The 19,436-nt window shown below is 43.0% G+C and overlaps 1 protein-coding gene and 1 long non-coding RNA gene across 5 annotated transcripts in view; one reads left to right on the forward strand and one right to left on the reverse strand.

The window, feature by feature from the left end:
- LOC118401536 (DNA nucleotidylexotransferase) overlaps window positions 1-19,436 on the reverse strand; it is a 150,804-nt gene that overhangs the window by 118,875 nt on the left and 12,493 nt on the right. For all 4 annotated transcript variants that reach the window (XM_035799160.1, XM_035799143.1, XM_035799133.1 and 1 more), the window contains exons 3-4: window positions 17,817-17,924; window positions 4,370-4,540 (exon numbers count right to left, since the gene is read on the reverse strand). In XM_035799160.1, coding sequence (XP_035655053.1) covers window positions 4,370-4,540; window positions 17,817-17,924 — 279 coding nt within the window. The remainder of the gene's footprint in view (window positions 1-4,369; window positions 4,541-17,816; window positions 17,925-19,436) is intronic.
- On the forward strand, window positions 1,727-17,822 carry LOC118401553 (uncharacterized). The gene is made up of 4 exons (XR_008078319.1): window positions 1,727-1,766; window positions 9,220-9,299; window positions 9,746-9,840; window positions 17,349-17,822. It is a non-coding gene; the product is annotated as an uncharacterized LOC118401553 (long non-coding RNA).

Raw genomic sequence — 19,436 nt, forward strand, 5'->3', positions numbered from 1 at the left:
ACTAGATAAGTCAGTTAAGAACAAATTCTTATTTACAATGACTGCTTACCCCTGCCAAACCCGGCCGACACTGGACCAATTGTGTGCCGCCCTATGGGACTCAAATCAAATCAAAGTGTATTTGTCACGTGCGCTGAATACAACAACCTTACAGTGAAATGCTTACTTACATTCTCTAATCATGGCCAGTTGTGATACATCCTGGACTCAAACCAGGATGTCTGTAGTGACACCTCTAGCATTGAGATGCAGTGCCTTAGCCCACTGTGCCACTCAGGAGCAGTGAGATAAGAGTACCGAGTCGATGTGTAGGGGTATGAGGTAATTGACGTAGATATGTACATATAGATAAAGTGACTAACCAACAGGATAATAAATATTATCAGCATTTATGATGAGTCAAAAGAGTTACAAAAAAAGGATCAATGCAGATAGTCCAGGTAGCTATTTGGCTTGGGGTTAGAAGCTGTTCAGAGTCCTGTTGGTTCCAGACAAGGTGCATTGGTACCGCTTACCAACTGTCTATGACTTGGGTGGCTGGAGTCTTTGACCATTTTTAGCGCCTTCCTCTGACAATGCCTCGTATAGAGGTCCTGGATGGCAGGGAGCTTGGCAGGGAGCTTGGCAGGGAGCTTGGCCCAAGTGAAGTACAGGGCCATACGTGGCGCCTTGCGGTCAGATGCCAAGTATTTGCCATACCAAGCGTTGATGCAGCCACCGGGTGTAAGGGAGGAGTTTTTAATGTGCCTCGAGCACGTTCACGAGGTGCTGAAACCCCCTATTCTTCTCAAACACTGATAACGGGAGCATATCCACAGCTATAAACAAACCTATTGCTCTTGTCATTTATTTGGCTGTGTTGTGTTGTTGTTTTTTTGCGTTTCTGTCTTGCTCCGGTAGTAGGAATACTGGGGTGATGTCTGAGTAAATGTGTCAACATGTTTGAGGTTGAGCAGTGGTAATATGCTCTCTCTGTCCATCACGGTTGTAATCTACTGGGAAACCCAAATGTTCCCAAACTGGAGATTTAACGATGATGGAGAATCCTCCTGGTTTTACCGACCCCATCACTTGAAACAACTAGTTTCCGGCTGCGCCTCACAAAAGGACAGTTTGAAATGCAGCAAATAATATGCCATTTTTGATTACAACGTGCAGATAGGCTCTAGTTGTTTTCAATGGTGCAAAGTACTTAAGTAAAAATACTTTAAAATACTACTTAAGTCGTTTTTTGGGTATCTGAACTTTACAATTTATATTTTTGGCAACTTTTACTTTTACTTCACAACATTCCTATAAAAAATTATGTACTTTTTACTCCATACATTTTCCCTGACACCCAAAAATACTTGTTACATTTTGACAGGAAAATGGCCCAATTCACACACATCCCTGGTAATCACTACTGCTTCTGATCTGGCAGATTCACTTTAAACAAATGCTTCATTTGCAAATTATGTCTGAGTGTTGGACTGTACCCCTGGCTATCAGTCAATAAAAATAAAATAAAAATAGTTCCTTCTGGTTTGCTTTAATACTTTTACTTTTGATACTTAAGGACATTTGAGCAATTGCATTTACTTTTGATACTACCATGCTGTGTTGTCATGTGTTACTGCCTTGCTATGTTGTTGTCTTAGGTCTCTCATTATGTAATGTTTTGTTGTCTCTCTTGTCATGATGTGTGTTTTGTCCTATATTTATATTTTTTATTTTTTTATTCCCAGCCCCCGTACCCGCAGGAGTCCTCTTGGTCGGCATTCATTGTAAGTAAGAATTGGTTCTTAAAACTTGCCTAGTTAAGTAAATGTTCAATAAATAAAAAGTACATTTAAAACCAAATACTTTTAGACTTTTACTCAAGTAGTATTTTACTGGGTGACTTTCACTTTAACTTGAGTCATTTTCTATTAAGGTACCTTTGCTTTGAGCACTTTTTCCACCACTGGTTATTTTAATGGAAAAGCCTGACATTTTATTCCAGCTCAGATTTACTCACAAAGCATACAACGCAACATAGGCATAGTCTATAGTGTTATTATTTTTTAGATATATTTTTGATGTATTCATTCGGGTTAACAGTGCGGATGTGTAGTACAATAGCGATTGTGTCATCTGTGGATCTGTTGGGGTGGTATGTGAAATGGAGTGGGTCCAGGGTGTCTGGGATAATGGTATTGATGTGAACCATGACTTTCAAAGCATTTCATGGCTACAGATGTGAATGCTACTGGGCGATAGTCATTTAGACAGGTTACATAGGCGTCCTTGGGCACAGGGACTATGGCGGTCTGCTTGAAACATGTAGGTATTACAGACTGGGTCAGGGAGAGGTTGGAAATGTCAGTGAATACACTTGTCAGCTGGTAAGCGCATTCTCTGAGTGCATGTCCTGGTAATCCGTCTGAATGTTAACTTGTTTAAAGTTCTTACTCACATCGCCTACGGAGAGGGAGCCGGCATAGGAGGATTCAATCTTAGTCCTGTATTGACACTGCCGTGGCTCGTAGGGGGTCATAGAGGGATTTCTTATAAGCATCTGGATTTGTGTCCCGCACCTTGAAAGTGACAGCTCTAGCCTTTAGCTCAGTGCATATGTTTCCTGTAATCCATGGCTTCTGGTTGGGATATGTACGCACGGTCACTGTGGGAACAACTTATTAATGAAGCTGGTGACAGACGTGGTAAACTACTACTTATCGGATGAATCCCAGAACATATTCCAGTCTGTGCTAGCGAAACAGTCCTGTAGCTTCGCATTAAGGCTGGGACAAAACATACCAGTATTGCGATCCTCATTAGTATCCTGTCAAGGAAACAAAATACGAGGCGGATTTAACTTCTTTAGGAAAACAGCCCTAATGTTGGAAACAGTCCTAATGTCGATTTTTTTTTTTCCCCTTAACAGTGACTACGTTTCCATCCACATTTTTTATGTGAGTAAAACTGTACCGTAGAAGAAAAAAATCACGACAGCTGTGATGGAAACAGGACGTCTCCGTACAATTTTATAAATGTCGACAGTGACGGGATCTTTTTGTGTCGGTAAAAATTGTGAGAAATGGCGGTGGAAGCGTCTTCATGTGCAAATAATGATATAACAACCATCACATCGAAGTAACGCGTTGACATAGTGTGTTGTCCCCCCACTACGACTCAGGAAACCATGTAGTTACATTAGACTAAAGATTACATAAGTTACAGTGAACTTCACAGTGTGGTGAAAGTGCACAATGATCTTGATGCTCCTTTCCAATAAATATTGAGGGTGTTATTCTGGTGATATGATGATCGATGCTTGACTGCCTTTTGACAACAACAGAAATATTCTCGCTCTTATCCATAATAATGCCATCTTGTAGACTAGCCTACCCACACAGCCTACCTGCACTGTATCTGCGATTTGTTGGCTAGAGAGAACGTGATAAGACCAGAGTAGACACATTTGCTATTTAACACAACAGTTTTTGTGACAAAATCAGTAGAGTTGAAAATACAACGGAAACACATTGAAATACATCGATTTTTAGTACATGAAAACTTGTATCTGTGCCATCATGGCATCTGTGACAGCATGTGCAACACCGTTGAAGCTATCATCCATTTTAAAGTGGCATGCGCCATGCTCTACCAACTGAGCTACAGAGGACCAACATGTGGGTAGTGGACAAGTGCACACTTCAGGAAAACGTTAAAGTATTGAGATGCATAGCCAGACTCCAATCTTCCAAGAGCCCAAACATTGACATCTATTTGGCCAAAACACAATGTGCTATACTGTACTGTACTGTACTTGAGTTTCTTACAAATGAAGAAAGGGCCCATGGACTATTGATCTAGTGGTCTTGATCTTGAGACCACTTGAGACAACATAAATTTGGTCTTGAACTTATTGCGGTCTCAATTCTGGATCTTGGGACCAATGGACCAATGACCTGGTATAAATCTTTGTCTTGGCTCCTTTATACTACCTTAGTCTTTGGTTTACAAAACGTAGGCAACTCAATTTGAAAAAGACAATACTCACTGATTACTAAATGGTGGAAGCCCTCAATGGCAATGTCTATACTAAAACAAGTTAGATCCATCCAGAGTCCTCCATTTATCTCTATGATTATTACTTGACACTGAAACGGCAATTATTTTGACAAAATGAATATAGGATAATTTAAACATTTCACATAATTAATTAGATGCCTAAGTAATTCAATCAATCAGAAAGGTTCATTTTCATACAATCAAGACTGAACACTTCATAGAGAACAATATAGATTATATTTCTCTAGATTCAATGTTAAAGTTTAGAAAATCCATTTAAACAATAATGTTACTCTTTAGTTAATGTGGTATGCAGTGGAAATGATATTACCTCCATGACAGCCTTGGTGTGTTCCCCCATGCAGGGGAGGCCCTGGATGGCCTCCAGACAGTGCACTGCTGACGGCAGACTCTTCAGGACTGAGGCTGCTTGACGGAATGCCAGGCATGGACCTTTACTTTCATTGAACTCAGAACTTTCAGCCAGCTCCTCCATCACATCCTACAGAGAAGAGGGGTGGATGGGAGAGAGAGAGAATGAGAGAGAGAGAGAGAATGAGAGAGAGAATGAGAGAGAGAAAGAGAGAGAGAGAATGAGAGAGAGAATGAGAGAGAGAGGGAGAGGGAGAGGGAGAGGGAGAGGGAGAGAGAGAGAGGGCCACAATCAGAGGAGAGGGATGTGAGAAATATGAAGATGAGAAACAAAGATGAAAAGGGAAACCCAAAGGAATTGTGATATGAGGTCAGAGAAATAGAGGGATGGGAGAGAACAGAGAGAAAAACAAAGGGGGCGATAGTATGGGGAAAGAGAGAGAGAGATATGTCAGGTGTGCACTCAAACATCAGATGCACTGACCCGTGGTGACAGCCAGACAGGGATCGGAGTACACAGTCCCCCTCTCTCCTTTCCCTCTCCTTCTTTACCCCCATCCATCTGTCTTCCCGTCGTGGTAGGCCCAGGCGCACAGGACTTCTACTGGATGACCGCACAGCGACATTTTGGTCGGTGTGCGCCAGAGAGGAACCTGTCATTTTCCACTTGTTGACAAAAGGCTCCTCAGGGGCCTGCAGTGCTCTTTCTTTTCTGACACAACATGGTGGTTCAAACGAAAGTAAAGAACAACTGTCAGGAGTTTTCCCTTTTGTTATTTTTAGAAGAAGGATTTGGCCGGGGGGGAGGGGGCGGGTTTATGCATGAGCTGTCCCAGAGGACACCATGTTCCAGGGAAGAGAAGCTTCCTTACTCGATACCTATTGCTCTGCATTGATATACAGAACAGACTCGTGGTAAATGTAGGTATGTACATTCAGGTCCATAATTAATGGCACCCTTGATAAAGATTGCATGCTAAAAAATGGGAAATTATATTATTTTATTTTATTTTATGCTCCCTACCCTTGTGAGGATAAAAACACTGTGACTTTTTCGAAAATGTTTCATGAGATTGGAGAACACACTGAAAGGAATCTTAAAACATTCCTCCATGCATAATCTTTCCAGCTCCTGGATATCCTTTGTCTGCGCTTATGGACTGCCCTCTTGAAATCAGACCACCGATTTTCAATGGGGTTCAAGTATGACTGTGGCAGAGGCAGCCAGGTTTTTGGCCACAAGTGGATCTTCCATCAAGACAATAACCCCAAGCACATATCCAAATCTACAAAGAAATGGTTAATTGACCACAAAATCAATATACATGACCATCTCCCAATGTCTGTTGGAAAGCACTGTGAAGTCTAGCTTTTTGCCTGTGCTTAGTTCAAATCTGTTTATTTCTATAAAAAAAAACTCCCTAGTCCTTGCCAATGACAAGCATACCCATAACATGATGCAGCTACCACCATGCTTGAACATATGAAGAGTGGTACTCGGTCATGTGGTGTTGGATTTGCCCCAGGACATCAAGTTAATATCAGGTATCAAGGTAAGACCCAGATGGTTTAATGGTTTAATATTCCAACAGGGGCAGGCAAAAGACAGGTCAAGGCAGGCAGAGGTCAGTAAACCAGAGGTGGGGCAAAGGTACAGGTCAGAGGCAGGCAGAGTGGTCAGGCAGGCGGGCTCAGAGTCAGGACAGGCAAGGGTCAAAACCAGGAGGGCGGGAAAAAGAGAGACTGGGAAAAGCAGGAGCTGATAACAAAAATGCTGATTGCCTTGACAAACATGACGAACTGGCTACAGACAAACATAGAACACAGGTATAAATGCACAGGGGATACTGGGGAAGAAGGGTGACACCTGGAGGGGGGTGGAGACAATCACAAGGACAGGTGAAACAGATCAGATTGTGACAGTTAATTTCTTTGCCACATTTTTTGCAGTTTAACTTAACTAATGTCTTATTGCAAACAGGATTCATGTTTTGGAATATTTATATTCTGATCAAGCTTCCTTCTTTTCACTCTGTCATTTAGGTTAGTTTGGTGGAGTAACTACAATGTTGTGATCCACCTCAGGTTCTCCTATCACAGCCATTAAACCCTGTACCTGTTTTAAAGTCACCATTGGCCTCATAATGAAATCCATGAGCGGTATTCTTCCTCTCCTGCAACTGAGTTAGGAAGGACGCCTGTATCTTTGTAGTGACTGGGTGTAATGATACACCATCCAAAGTGTACGTAATAACTAAACCATGCTTAAAGTGATATTCAATGTCTGCTTTTTTTTTGATGTCCTTCTTTGCAAGGCATTGAAAAACCTACCTGGTCCTTTTAGTTGAATCTGTGTTTGAAATGCACTGCTCGGCTGAGGGACCTTACAGATAATTGTATGTGTGGGGTACAGAGATGGGATTGTCATTGAAAAATCATGTTAAACACAAATATTGCACACAGATTGAGTCAATGCAACTTATTATGTAACTTGTTATGCACATTTTTAGTCCTGAACTTATTTAGGCTTGCCATAACAAAGGGGTTGAATACTTATTCACTCAAGACATTTCAGCTTTTCATTTTGTATTAATTTGTAAAAATGTATAATAACATAATTCCACTTTGATATCATGGGGTCTTGTGTGTAGGTCAGTGACACAACATCTCAATGTAATTCATTTTAAATTAAGGCTGTAACACAACAGAATGTGGGAAAGTTTGCATGCTTTTTCTCTCCTGGTCTGGTTGAGTAGTGAGCTAGATCAGTGCGGTCAACAACAGTGTGGCCGGGCCATGGGTGATCTGTCCAGACATGGTGCCTCGGGTCAGCAGGCAAGACCTGAGCCCAGCCTGGCAGGAGGCTCCACTGACCCGTTCACAACATGCAATGAGAGGATGACCTCAAACACACCAACAAGCACGCACAGACACACACACACAAACACAAACGCACAGGTAGTTCACACGTATGCATGCACACTCACACAACACACTCCCACGCATACCACAGCTGGGCTCCCTTCACAGCATGAGATAACAAGAGGATTGAGGCCTTCATTGAGATGATGAGAGGGAAGGCACCTGCTGTACTGGGATACTCTGTCTGCACTCTTGGTCTGCCTGGAGGAGCTAGCTTGGTAGTATTGTAGCAGGGGGGGCATTAGCCATAATTTAACTAGAACCACTGTACAGAGTGGGGCAGCTTTCCACTGATTATAGGGAAAGACATCTTAGCTCTATTTTTCTAGTACAGGCATCGGTTGACTAGTACAGGCATCGGTTGACTAGTACAGGTATCGTATGGCATCTTTTTATTTTCTTTTTTTTTTGTGTATAAAATTGACTAAATAAGTGAACGTGCATTTGTTTTGAATTTGCATTGGTTTTCCATAATTGCTACTGCTTTGGACCTGACCACGTCCGTGAGAGTATTTCTTATGTGTGAAGATAATGTGTCTTGAGAGTACTTTTAAATGGAGGTGAAGGGGTTGTAGTGAAGATGCATTAGGCGCGTCTCTTTCCAGAACGCGCTTTTTCCTGCCTATCCTGTGTGCTTTCATTGTTTGAATTATTGTTGAGTGTTAGTGTTTATAAATTCCCCATTACATACATCACCGGTAGTAAATGAACTACTAATCCCCATCATTTCTAATCTACAATGTTTGGTTACAGTCATTTCTGTTAACGTATCAATGTACAGTGGGGCAAAAAAGTATTTAGTCAGCCACCAATTGTGCAAGTTCTCCCACTTAAAAAGATGAGAGAGGCCAGACGGATTACCAGGACGTGTACTCAAACCATGCGCGGACCAACTTTCAAGTGTCTTCACTGACATTTTCAACCTCTCCCTGACCAAGTCTGTAATACAACAGTTTGCAGCTGAGCCGTTGTTACTCCTAGATGATTCCACTTCACAATAGCAGAGCTTCCCCGGCCAACTGTAAGTGCTAACAGGGCAGAAATCTGACGAACTGACTTGCTGGAAAGGTGGCATCCTATGACGGTGCCACGTTGAAAGTCGATTTTATACACCTGTCAAGCATCGGGTGTATCTGAACTAGCCGTATCCACTCATTTAAAAGGGTGTCCTCATACTTTTGGCTGGACCCAGTTGATACATTGTTGCAGGTTTGCTTGCTAGAGCTCAAGACACAGAAAAGGAGACAGAGGCAGAGTAGGGTGATGAATGCGATTGAAAGAACCTATACCATGCTTTGCCAATCTCTAGCATCTCTACTTACCAGCTGTAAAGTGAAATGTGTCCGTCGCTATAAAATAAACGTCTGAATCCAACTTTTGTCCAAACCGCACCCTATTCCTGTTGAGTTAGACAGTGGGCTGCCATGAGACCACACACTTCACGCAAGACTTCCTGCCACAAAATCTACCACTGTCTACACAGCAGGAATACGGTGGGGTTTGGACAAAAGTTGGATTCAGAAGTTTATTTGATATTGAGGGTCACGTTTCACTTTTACGTCCGGTAAGTAGAGTTCCTAGATATTAGACATATGTCTTTGTTGACGTTATATTTTTTCATGGTAGGGTTATTTTCTGTCCCAACCCACCAGAACGATTCACAACTCAGAGAGTCCAACCAATACACAACCTCTTGATGTTGTTTCCCATGTCTAGCTAGCTAGCTAACTTTAGCTGACCATATGCCTTGCTCTAACCTAACATTTCAACGTTACGGACAGTAATGGACAATATGATGACTTGTCTTTGTAAATCCATAACTATGTATGTTTTTATTGCACTTTCTGATCTAGGCTCTTATGTTGGATCTTATGTTCTTTCAACCAGGAGAGAGAGTACAAAAGGGAGGCCAGCCTTCAACGACAGCTTTGTAAAGCTGGGAGAACTCTGATACATTGCCAAAGAGGGTGAGTAAACATTGCCTTGTCACCAAATAAAACCAGTGCCAGTTCATGTCCTGGGCCCATATTCATAAAGTGTCTTGTAACTTCCTATCCTGTAGCCCTCAAATTCAAGAGGAAGCCTAACCAGCTGACTTCCTATCATTTAACAGAACAATATCTCTATGTCATGCTGGATTGAGGGCCTCTAGGTCTGTGTGAGGGACATGCAAGAACACAGTCGTCCACTTTTGTTATGAGTGTTGGCTAAAATTATGGATTAAAAAAAACGGTATATGCTTTGCACATAAACCCTTGTAAAAAAATATATATATATATTACATCTTGAAATACTGCAGTGTGTCTGTAATATTTTCAAAAAATGTTAAGATGCCAGAGATTTTCCTTTGAGAACTGTAGGCTATTATAATGGCTTGATTACTGATACAATGGTGCACGTATTTGTCTTTCAGTTACACCTGTGTTGGCGCCGGCAGCATCTGCAGACGTTGAGTCCAGAGGCCGGGAGACCAAGCTATTGCATATGGAGAAGGCAACTTAAGTGACTGTGAGCTCCAACAAGACAAACATCAGACAGATAACCTGCACTTCCTAGATTGGATAGTGAAGGAGGTCAGAGACAAAGGGGATATCAATGTCTTCCATCCTTTTTTACTGCCGATCACTAAAGGCATTAGAAAAGGTGTTCAATGATCTTATAGCAGAACGAGGTGAAGATGCTTGCGCGCTTAGAACAAAGGGTTCCAAAAGGGTTATTTGTGGAGAGATAGTTCTACCAAGAACTGCTTTGATCTGAAGTAGCCTTTCTGTAAGACAAGAGTTCTTTGTAATGCAAAAGGGTTCTACCTAGAACGTTTAATATCCTAAGAACTGTTTTTGAAAGAAAGGATGATTCTTTCTTTGGAAGTCAAGAATGATTTTTTTCGGAAGGCAAGTGTTGTTTGGAAGGCAACAAGGGTTCTACATAGAGACATATTTCCAAGCATGCTCTATTGCAGGGTGATTTTCAGAACTGTTTGTTTTAATATCTGTGTTTTTGCACGTGAATTTATTTGATTTGGCCTGTAAACCAGGATTTTCTTAACACCACTGTGTTAGGGTATAACTAGGCCCTCAAAGAAAGGCCTTTTGATACACGATATATACAAAATTGTATATGTGGACACCCGTTCAAATTAGTTTAGTGGATTTGGCTTTATCAGTCACACCCGTTGCTGACAGGTGTATACAATTGAGCACACAGCCATGCACCTCCATAGACAAACCTTGGCAGTAGAATGGCCTTACTGAACAGCTCAATAACTTTCAAAGGATGCCACCTTTCCAACAAGTCAGTTCGTCAAATTTCTACCCTGCTAAAGCTGTCCCGGTCAACTGTGAGTCCTGTTATTGTGAAGTGGCAATATCTAGGCTCAGCCGTGAAATGGTAGGCCAGACAAGCTCACAGAATGGGAGTTTGCCGAGTGCTGGGGAGCATAAAAATCGTCTGTCCTCGGTTTCAACACTTACTGCAGAGTTCCAATTTGCCTCTGGAAGCAACATCAGCACAAGAGCTGTTCGTCGGGAGTTTCATGAAATAGGTTTACATGGCCTAAGAACACCATGCGCAATGCCAAGCGTAGGCTGGAGTGGTGTAAAGCTCACCACCATTGGACTCTGGAGCAGTGGAAACATGTTCTCTGGAGTGATGATTCACTCTTCACCATCTGGCAGTCCGACAATCTGGGTTTGGCGGATGCTTGGAGAAGCAACCCTACTCTCTCTCCTCTTCTATGATATCATATTTCCCTTCTGCTAAATCCTTCTCCCTGCTGTCTCCTGATTCTGCCTCATCGACCCTACTCTCCTCCCTTCTGCATCCTATGACTCGCACTGTCCTCTTTCCAGTCCTCCTCCTCCCCCTCCCTCCTCCCTCTCTGTGGATGACTTTGTCAGCCACTTTGAAAAGGTTGACAACATCCGCTACTCATTCATTCAGCCTATTGTGTCCACTGGTGTCATTCACACAGAACAACCCTACGCCTTGACCTCTTTCTCCCCTCTCTCCAGATGACATCCGGCAACTAGTGAGGTCTGGCTGCCCGACATCCTGCCCGCTCGACCATCTCTGGAGACCTCCCATTCCTCACTTCCCTCCAACTCATCCCTGACCACTGGCTGCGACCCCTCTGACCTCAAAATGGCATGAGTTGTTCCCCACAAGAAACCAACACTCGACTCATCTGACAAACTGAATACTTGTATCCCTTTCTTTTCTTTTCTTTTCTTTCCAAAACACTTGAGCATGCTGTCTTTGATCAGCTCTCTCTGTTCTTATCTATCTGGCTGCCTTTGACACCGTGAACCACCAGGCTCTGCACATTTTTTAATTGTATCACACATGGCTGGCAGCTCCTACCAGGTGACATGGATAGGATCTGTGTCTGCACCATGTACTCTCACTACTGGTGTCCACCACGGCTCAGTTCTAGGCCCTCTTCTCTCTATACACCAAGTCACTCGGCTCACTCACTCGGCTCGGTCATATACTCACATGGTCTCTCCTATAACTGCTCCTTCCCCCGTTCTGACACCCAGGTGGCAACATGCATCTCTCTGTGCCTGGCAGATATCTCAACTTGGATGTCGTCCCACCACCTCAAGCTCAACCTCGACAAGACGGAACTGCTCTTCCTCCCGGTAGAGAGCAGTCTATGACTTGTGTGGCTGGAGTCTTTGACAGTTTCCTTGGTCCTTCCTTTGATACTGTCTAGTATATAGGTCCTGGATGGCAGGAAGTGTGGCAACAGTGATGTACTGGGCCGTACACTCTATCCTCTATAGCACCTTATGGTCAGATGCAGAGCAGTTGCCATACCAGGCGGTGATGCAACCGGTCAGGATGCTCTTGATGGTGCAGCTGTAAAACTTTTTGAGGATCTGGGGACCCATGCCAAATCTTTTTAGTCTCCTGGGGGAGAAAAGGTGTTGTCGTGCCCTGTTCACAACTTTCTGGGTGTGTTTGGACCATGATAGTTTGTTTGGACCATGATAGGGGTTCTGAATGTTTCAGCTGCCTCATTGCCCTGAACGGGTACCTAAAAGAAGGTCTCCTTTTGCAACAATTTTAACTTTCTGCTCGGAGCAACCAGCAATCTTTAAAAGAGATGGGATTCACCCTATTTCCAGCAACTGCAAACTGTTTTAGACACTGACGGTCTTGGTCTGGTAGTGCTCCAATCCTCCCTGTCATAATTAGCAACATAGGACATGGCAAAGCATATTATGTCCCGTAGTGTAGTTAATTTAAGTAACCTAATTTATGTTCCTCCCCAAAAATAACATGTCAAGATCGGTTCATTGAATATAAGATTTCTAAATAAGTTGTTCACATGCAATTTCTTATTTCCAAATACATTGATATTTTCATGCTAACTGAAACCTAAGACAGTAGGTTAAGTATGAAACAAATCGAATGTAATCCATTTTTAGATTTTAAGGCAACAAAATGGGATGACTGTCTCTCGGTACCCTCCTCTTCATTGACATTCAAGGCACTAGAAGCTGATTTGTTTAAGTCTTTATAATGCTAAATATCTGCTAAGATTATTGAAATATTTGTTTTAAACTTTTGATATCTGTTTCTCTATTGAATCCTATGGGGAATTATTTATATAAAAAGTTCTTACTATTGATATCGATAAATAACATTCAATTTTTCACATCAATAGATGCTTTGATATAAAAATGTGTCATTGATATCGAAAATAACATTATTGTTGTAAAAAAAAATGAAATTATTAATAGAAATAATACAATGAATATACCTGTATGTTAAAACGGCTTTCCATTCTCTACTAGACTACAAAAAGAGGTTATGCCTACTGTCTACTGTTGGCCCCAACACACTGTCAATTGTAAATGGCTCCTTTCCAGCCTGCTTTAAAATTGCTCTCATCCAACCTCTTCTTAAAAAGCTCAATCTTCACCCCTCTTTACTGAGCAAATATAGACCTATCTCAACTTGCTTTATTTATCCAAGATTTTAGACGTTTTCAACGTTGGCTTATTTGAGTATGAACACCTTATTTGGAAAAAAATCTAATCGGGCTTCCACTCACTTCACACAACGGAAACTGCTTTATTAAAAGTCAGTAATGACCTTGTGTTGGCTGAGGATGCCGGCGAATGCTCTATTCTAATTGTTTTGGATCTCCGTGCCGCGTTGGATACTATTGATCATTATATACTTGTTGACCGGCTGGAGAGGTGGGTGGGAATCTCAGGAGTTGCCCTCGACTGGTTCAGATCATATCGATGTGGCAGATTTCTTTTCAGTGAACATGGGTGGTTCAGTATCGTTCCCAGCACCTATTCACTATGCCTTTTGCCTCATCTAAGAATTATAGCTAAAGTCAAATCTTTTTCTTCAGTCCCTGATCTGGAAAAAGGTATACATGCTTTTATTTCCTCTTTGAATGCATGTCTCCATCATCTACAGTTCGTCCCAAATGCTGCAACTCGACATTTAACAGGCACCTATTTTAGCTTCTTTACACTGACTACCAGTCACTTTTAGACTAGATTTAACAAAAGTATGAATCACATTTAAGACTAGGCTTGGTTTATCCCCATCCTATATCTCTGATATTGTATCTCCCTTACGAGCCAGGACACAGCCTGAGATCCTCTGGCATGGCGATCAGAGGAGATCAAGGCTTGCAGAGTCAGTGGCTCTATTTAAATCCATGCTGAAGACACATTTTTAAGAAGATGCTTTTAATGTTTGATTTCAATGTACCGTATTTTAACTCGTTTTTTTTTTCAACATTATTCTTCTGCATCATGAGCTTTACCCAGTACCTGGTTATTTTAGCCAAAAATCTGTTTTTTTTTCTGGCTGAAACTTGACTGCAAGTGGATCTTCCAGCTAGACAAGAACCCCAAGCCACACATCAACCTCCACACATCAACCTCCACACATCAACCTCCACAAAGAAATGGGTTAATTGAACATAAAATCAACATTTAGCAATGGCCATCTCAGTCTCCGGACATGAAACCCATCGCAAACCTGTGGTTTGAAATGAAGAGGGAAGTCCATAATTGCAAACGAAGGATATCACGGATATGGAAGGATTCAAATATTTTTGAAAAGGCTCAGTGCCATTATCCTCACAGTGAGGTATTGAAAACAGGGGTGTCAATCATTTTGACCCCTACCTTTTTTGAGAGAAAAAAATATTACTTGTTAAACAATTGTTTTTCATCTTTATCAGCATGCATGTGAACAAGATTTTATTATTATTTACCGCTATCTCTCTCTGAATGACCTTCTTGATCCTAATCAGTCAGGTTTCAAGACTAGTCATTCAACTGAGACTGCTCTTCTCTGTATCACGGAGGCGCTCCGCACCGCTAAAGCTAACTCTTTCTCCTCTGCTCTCATCCTTCTAGACCTATCGGCTGCCTTCGATACTGTGAACCATCAGATCCTCCTCTCCACCCTCTCCGAGTTGGGCATCTCCGGCGCGGCCCACGCTTGGATTGCGTCCTACCTGACAGGTCGCTCCTACCGGGTGGCGTGGCGAGAATCTGTCTCCTCACCACGCGCTCTCACCACTGGTGTCCCCCAGGGCTCTGTTCTAGGCCCTCTCCTATTCTCGCTATACACCAAGTCACTTGGCTCTGTCATAACCTCACATGGTCTCTCCTATCATTGCTATGCAGACGACACACAATTAATCTTCTCCTTTCCCCCTTCTGATGACCAGGTGGCGAATAGCATCTCTGCATGTCTGGCAGACATATCAGTGTGGATGACGGATCACCACCTCAAGCTGAACCTCGGCAAGACGGAGCTGCTCTTCCTCCTGGGGAAGGACTGCCCGTTCCATGATCTCGCCATCTCGGTTGACAACTCCATTGTGTCCTCCTCCCAGAGCGCTAAGAACCTTGGCGTGATCCTGGACAACACCCTGTCGTTCTCAACTAACATCAAGGTGGTGGCCCGTTCCTGTAGGTTCATGCTCTACAACATCCGCAGAGTACGACCCTGCCTCACACAGGAAGCGGCGCAGGTCCTAATCCAGGCACTTGTCATCTCCCGTCTGGATTACTGCAACTCGCTGTTGGCTGGGCTCCCTGCCTGTGCCATTAAACCCCTACAACTCATCCAGAACGCCGCAGCCCGTCTGGTGTTCAACCTTCCCAAGTTCTCTCACGTCACCCCGCTCCTCCGCTCTCTCCACTGGCTTCCAGTTGAAGCTCGCATCCGCTACAAGACCATGGTGCTTGCCTACGGAGCTGTGAGGGGAACGGCACCTCAGTACCTCCAGGCTCTGATCAGGCCCTACACCCAAACAAGGGCACTGCGTTCATCCACCTCTGGCCTGCTCGCCTCCCTACCACTGAGAAAGTACAGTTCCCGCTCAGCCCAGTCAAAACTGTTCGCTGCTCTGGCCCCCAATGGTGGAACAAACTCCCTCACGACGCCAGGACAGCGGAGTCAATCACCACCTTCCGGAGACACCTGAAACCCCACCTCTTTAAGGAATACCTAGGATAGGGTAAGTAATCCTTCTCACCCCCTTTAAGATTTAGATGCACTATTGTAAAGTGACTGTTCTACTGGATGTCATAAGGTGAATGCACCAATTTGTAAGTCGCTCTGGATAAGAGCGTCTGCTAAATGACTTAAATGTAATGTTAAATGTAAATGATCAAGGGTGTCAATAATTTCAGACCACACTGTATATCTCCACACCTTTTAGATGTGTTCATCCTTGTAGAGAAACCTTCTAGGTGCTGTAATTCATTCAGGCTCTTTGATATTTCACCAGACCTCCCTGGTCTTTAACCCTAATGCTCCCAGGATATTAGGATTTAGTTTAATTACTTCTGTCTCTTCTCCACAGCCACAGGTTGAACTGACATTACAGTAATTATCTCAAATAACACTTGTGAGTGATGTATGTTGAAGTGGAATAATGAGTGAAACATCAGCCTGATGAGGAGTGAAGGGAGACTGGTGATTACAGAACTAATGCAGTGGAAAGGAACAGGGGAAGGGGAACCGAGCACTCAAGTGTCTGTCTCGGTCTGTCTGTCTGTGTGGGTGGGTGTGTGTGTGTGTGGGTGGCATGAACATGTCGCATGAATATGTGTGCAAGTGTGAGAGTCTGCATGTGTAGTCAGTCAGGGAGAAGTGAAAGTCATTATGAAACAGATGTCTCCATATGCTCCCAGTAAGCTCTGCTTAATAAGGCTTGGAGGAACTCTTCATCACCAAGCACCAACCTCCCACACACCAAGCCCCACTGGAAGTTTGAGATCAGATCAGCGGTAGTCAGAAGTGGACTGTCAGCAAAACAGCCCTCACAGTGCACATAAAGACTATATTACACACTGGCAGAAATAATTAAAAACTGGTAATGAGATTTATCTGAAAACATATATTTTTTAAATGTTTGTGAGAAGGCGGCATTGTTATTGTGTCGATAAACGTTACGGCACACAAAGCAATGGCAAGCTGGAGTATTAAGGCTAGTTTATACTTGGTCTAACGACATGTCTGTAGACAACAAGAATGCGACAAGTATCGCTGGTCATTCCAGTGGAATGTCTTTAGACCGTTGCTGCATCTGTCCGTTTCCTTGTCGCACAGACATGAAAAAAAGTATCTGCGACTGTCGCAACATCCGTTGTCGTGGTTGCCAGACTGCTCCAGCAACTAGAACAAATCCTCTTGTGACAAGGAGTTCTAAAATTCTCTGATAGAATGACCTTTTATTTCGTCACACTGTAGTAGTAAGCTATTTTCTGTAAACGTGCCATTACTTTGTAAATAATTATGTACTTTGGGTTTATTTTCTTGTAATAATTAATAAAAAGTAGCTAAAGTAAATACGTCATCATATACTCTGTTCATGATATGAACTGACTAGCCAGCTAGAAAACTAGCTAGCAATGAACCAAAACATTGTTTAGAAAATTGCTTTAAGTTGCATGGCTTGCTAGGTTGACATTTACCGAATTCATTTTTAAAACTGATGTTTTTTTTTGTGTTGTTTACAGACATGCCGATAGACGGACTGTAAACCAGCCTTCACACTCCCTCACATCCTGTCCCCCCCCATCCCTCTTTCCTCTGGAATTGGCCACTAGCTGCCCGATGGCCAGATGGCGAAGAGACAGATCCGTCATTGTTGGTGAGAAGCTTTACGTCAAGTGCCCATCTCAGTCTGGCGTGCCTAGCCTCAGGGTCAGCCCATACCAGCCTGTGTCAGTCCTCGTGGGCACCTCAGCTGTTCTGCCTTCATCATGGCCTACCTGCAGATGCTTCTCATTTGTAGGTTAATTTATCTGATTGGGGTCAGCGTCGGTGCATTGGTGTGTGAAGGAAGAGACCCCAATCAGAGCACAACTGGTTAGGATGGATGCTTTGTGGGAGCAATGAGCGTGTAATAGCCTCACAAAGACAGAGATAGGGACATGCAATTGAGAAAGTGTGCTTGTATGGGGGTGTGTTCTGTTTTTCCTTACTGTGAATATCTTGTTGTGATTTTCCGTGGTCGTCCGCCTCTGACATGCGTATTGAGAAACATTGGCCACAGCAGTGGGTGGAGAACCGTCTGTCCCTGTGGGTGTGTTCTGTGTAAAAAAATAACATAAAAAAATGTATTTGAAATCATCGGGAAATACTTGCTCCAGTGGGAGTGATGTTCACCAGCAATCCAATGATAAGTCACCGCATCAGCCAGAGTTTCTGGATCATGCAAAATGTGACAAAAGGGGATTTCAAAAAGTTACATGAAATTGTTATGAGTTCTGAAAGCTGAACAACAATAAAGGAGGTTGAGAATATCCCAGTCCCCATGTCACCAAGGCAACAGTCTAATGGCACTCATCATACAGTCTGGTGGCATCCAAGTCCATTACTCCAGCTAACCTGTAACACATAAAGAATTCTTGCAAACCCATAATCCAGTGTGCCTCTTGTGAATTGTTGTTTCATTTCCTAAGAAGAAATTGTCCACGTGTGATGTATCAAAAGGATTACAGATGTAATATTAATGTTCTCGCAGACAATGAGACATCTACAATGGCACATTGTGTCTGTGAAAATGACCTAGTGGCTCAGGAACATGGTGACAGGGAAGAATCGTAAGGAGGTAATGCCACCATGCTGTGTTGACGGAGATACGTTTAAAGAAAGAACAGGGGCGTTAAAAGGAAGATCATGAAAAAGGGCTTGGCATCTCTCAGGTTCTGTCACACTGAATGACGGAATAAATCAGTAAGGGATACAAAAGAAAATCATCAGTTATTCCCGAGCCAGAGGGCTCTCCTGTTCTTAAAAGAAAAACATTGAATAGCTCTGAATATATATTCATGGCACCAGATTTTATGCCAATCAAAAGTGAAACTTAATTTCACCTCTTCTATACAGATAATAAAATTCTGCCTTTGCGGTATTTTAATCCTCTGACTAAAAGTTTGTGTGGGCATGTGAACGGGGCTGTGAACGCTTGTGTGTGTGTGTCTACACAGACTAGTGGTATCCACACAGACAGAGAGGTGTGTTCGGGCCGCCAACTAGGGTTAGGGGTCACAGAGGCATCCACTCCTACGGGAGGAGGCACTAGCTCTTCCTAAACAGAAGATTGATGACAGCCACCGCACAGGGATAACAGGTGTCTCTGTGTTCACAGAGACACCTTACGCATCTCTTTCCAATCTTGCAACCATTCCCACAATCTTTCACTCACTGTCTCCTCTCTCCTTGTTCTCACCATCACCTATTCCACATCCCACTCCACTTACGCAAAACAGCCACTGTAGGATGGAAAGCCGTTTTAACATATATTAATAGCATTTTTTATGTCAATAATTTCATATTTGTATATCAATAACTACATCGGACGATACTCGTTCACTCTGCTCGTTCATGCTGCTCGTTCCATGGGTAAGAAAATACTCCTACCATTGTCTCTCCCAAGCATCTTTGACCTGTGTTTTGGCTTACTGCCCCGCATACTGCTTGTATCCGCAACACTAACATGCGAGTTGGTAATCTCCCGCTTGTTTAGGTAAGTGCAGCCGGGGTCCATACAGTGAGCAAGTTCTACGCTTTCTCACTGTTTATCATGCATGTGTGATCTC

This window comes from Oncorhynchus keta, chromosome 2 (genome assembly GCF_023373465.1).
Source record: "Oncorhynchus keta strain PuntledgeMale-10-30-2019 chromosome 2, Oket_V2, whole genome shotgun sequence".
Taxonomy (NCBI): Eukaryota; Metazoa; Chordata; class Actinopteri; order Salmoniformes; family Salmonidae; genus Oncorhynchus; species Oncorhynchus keta.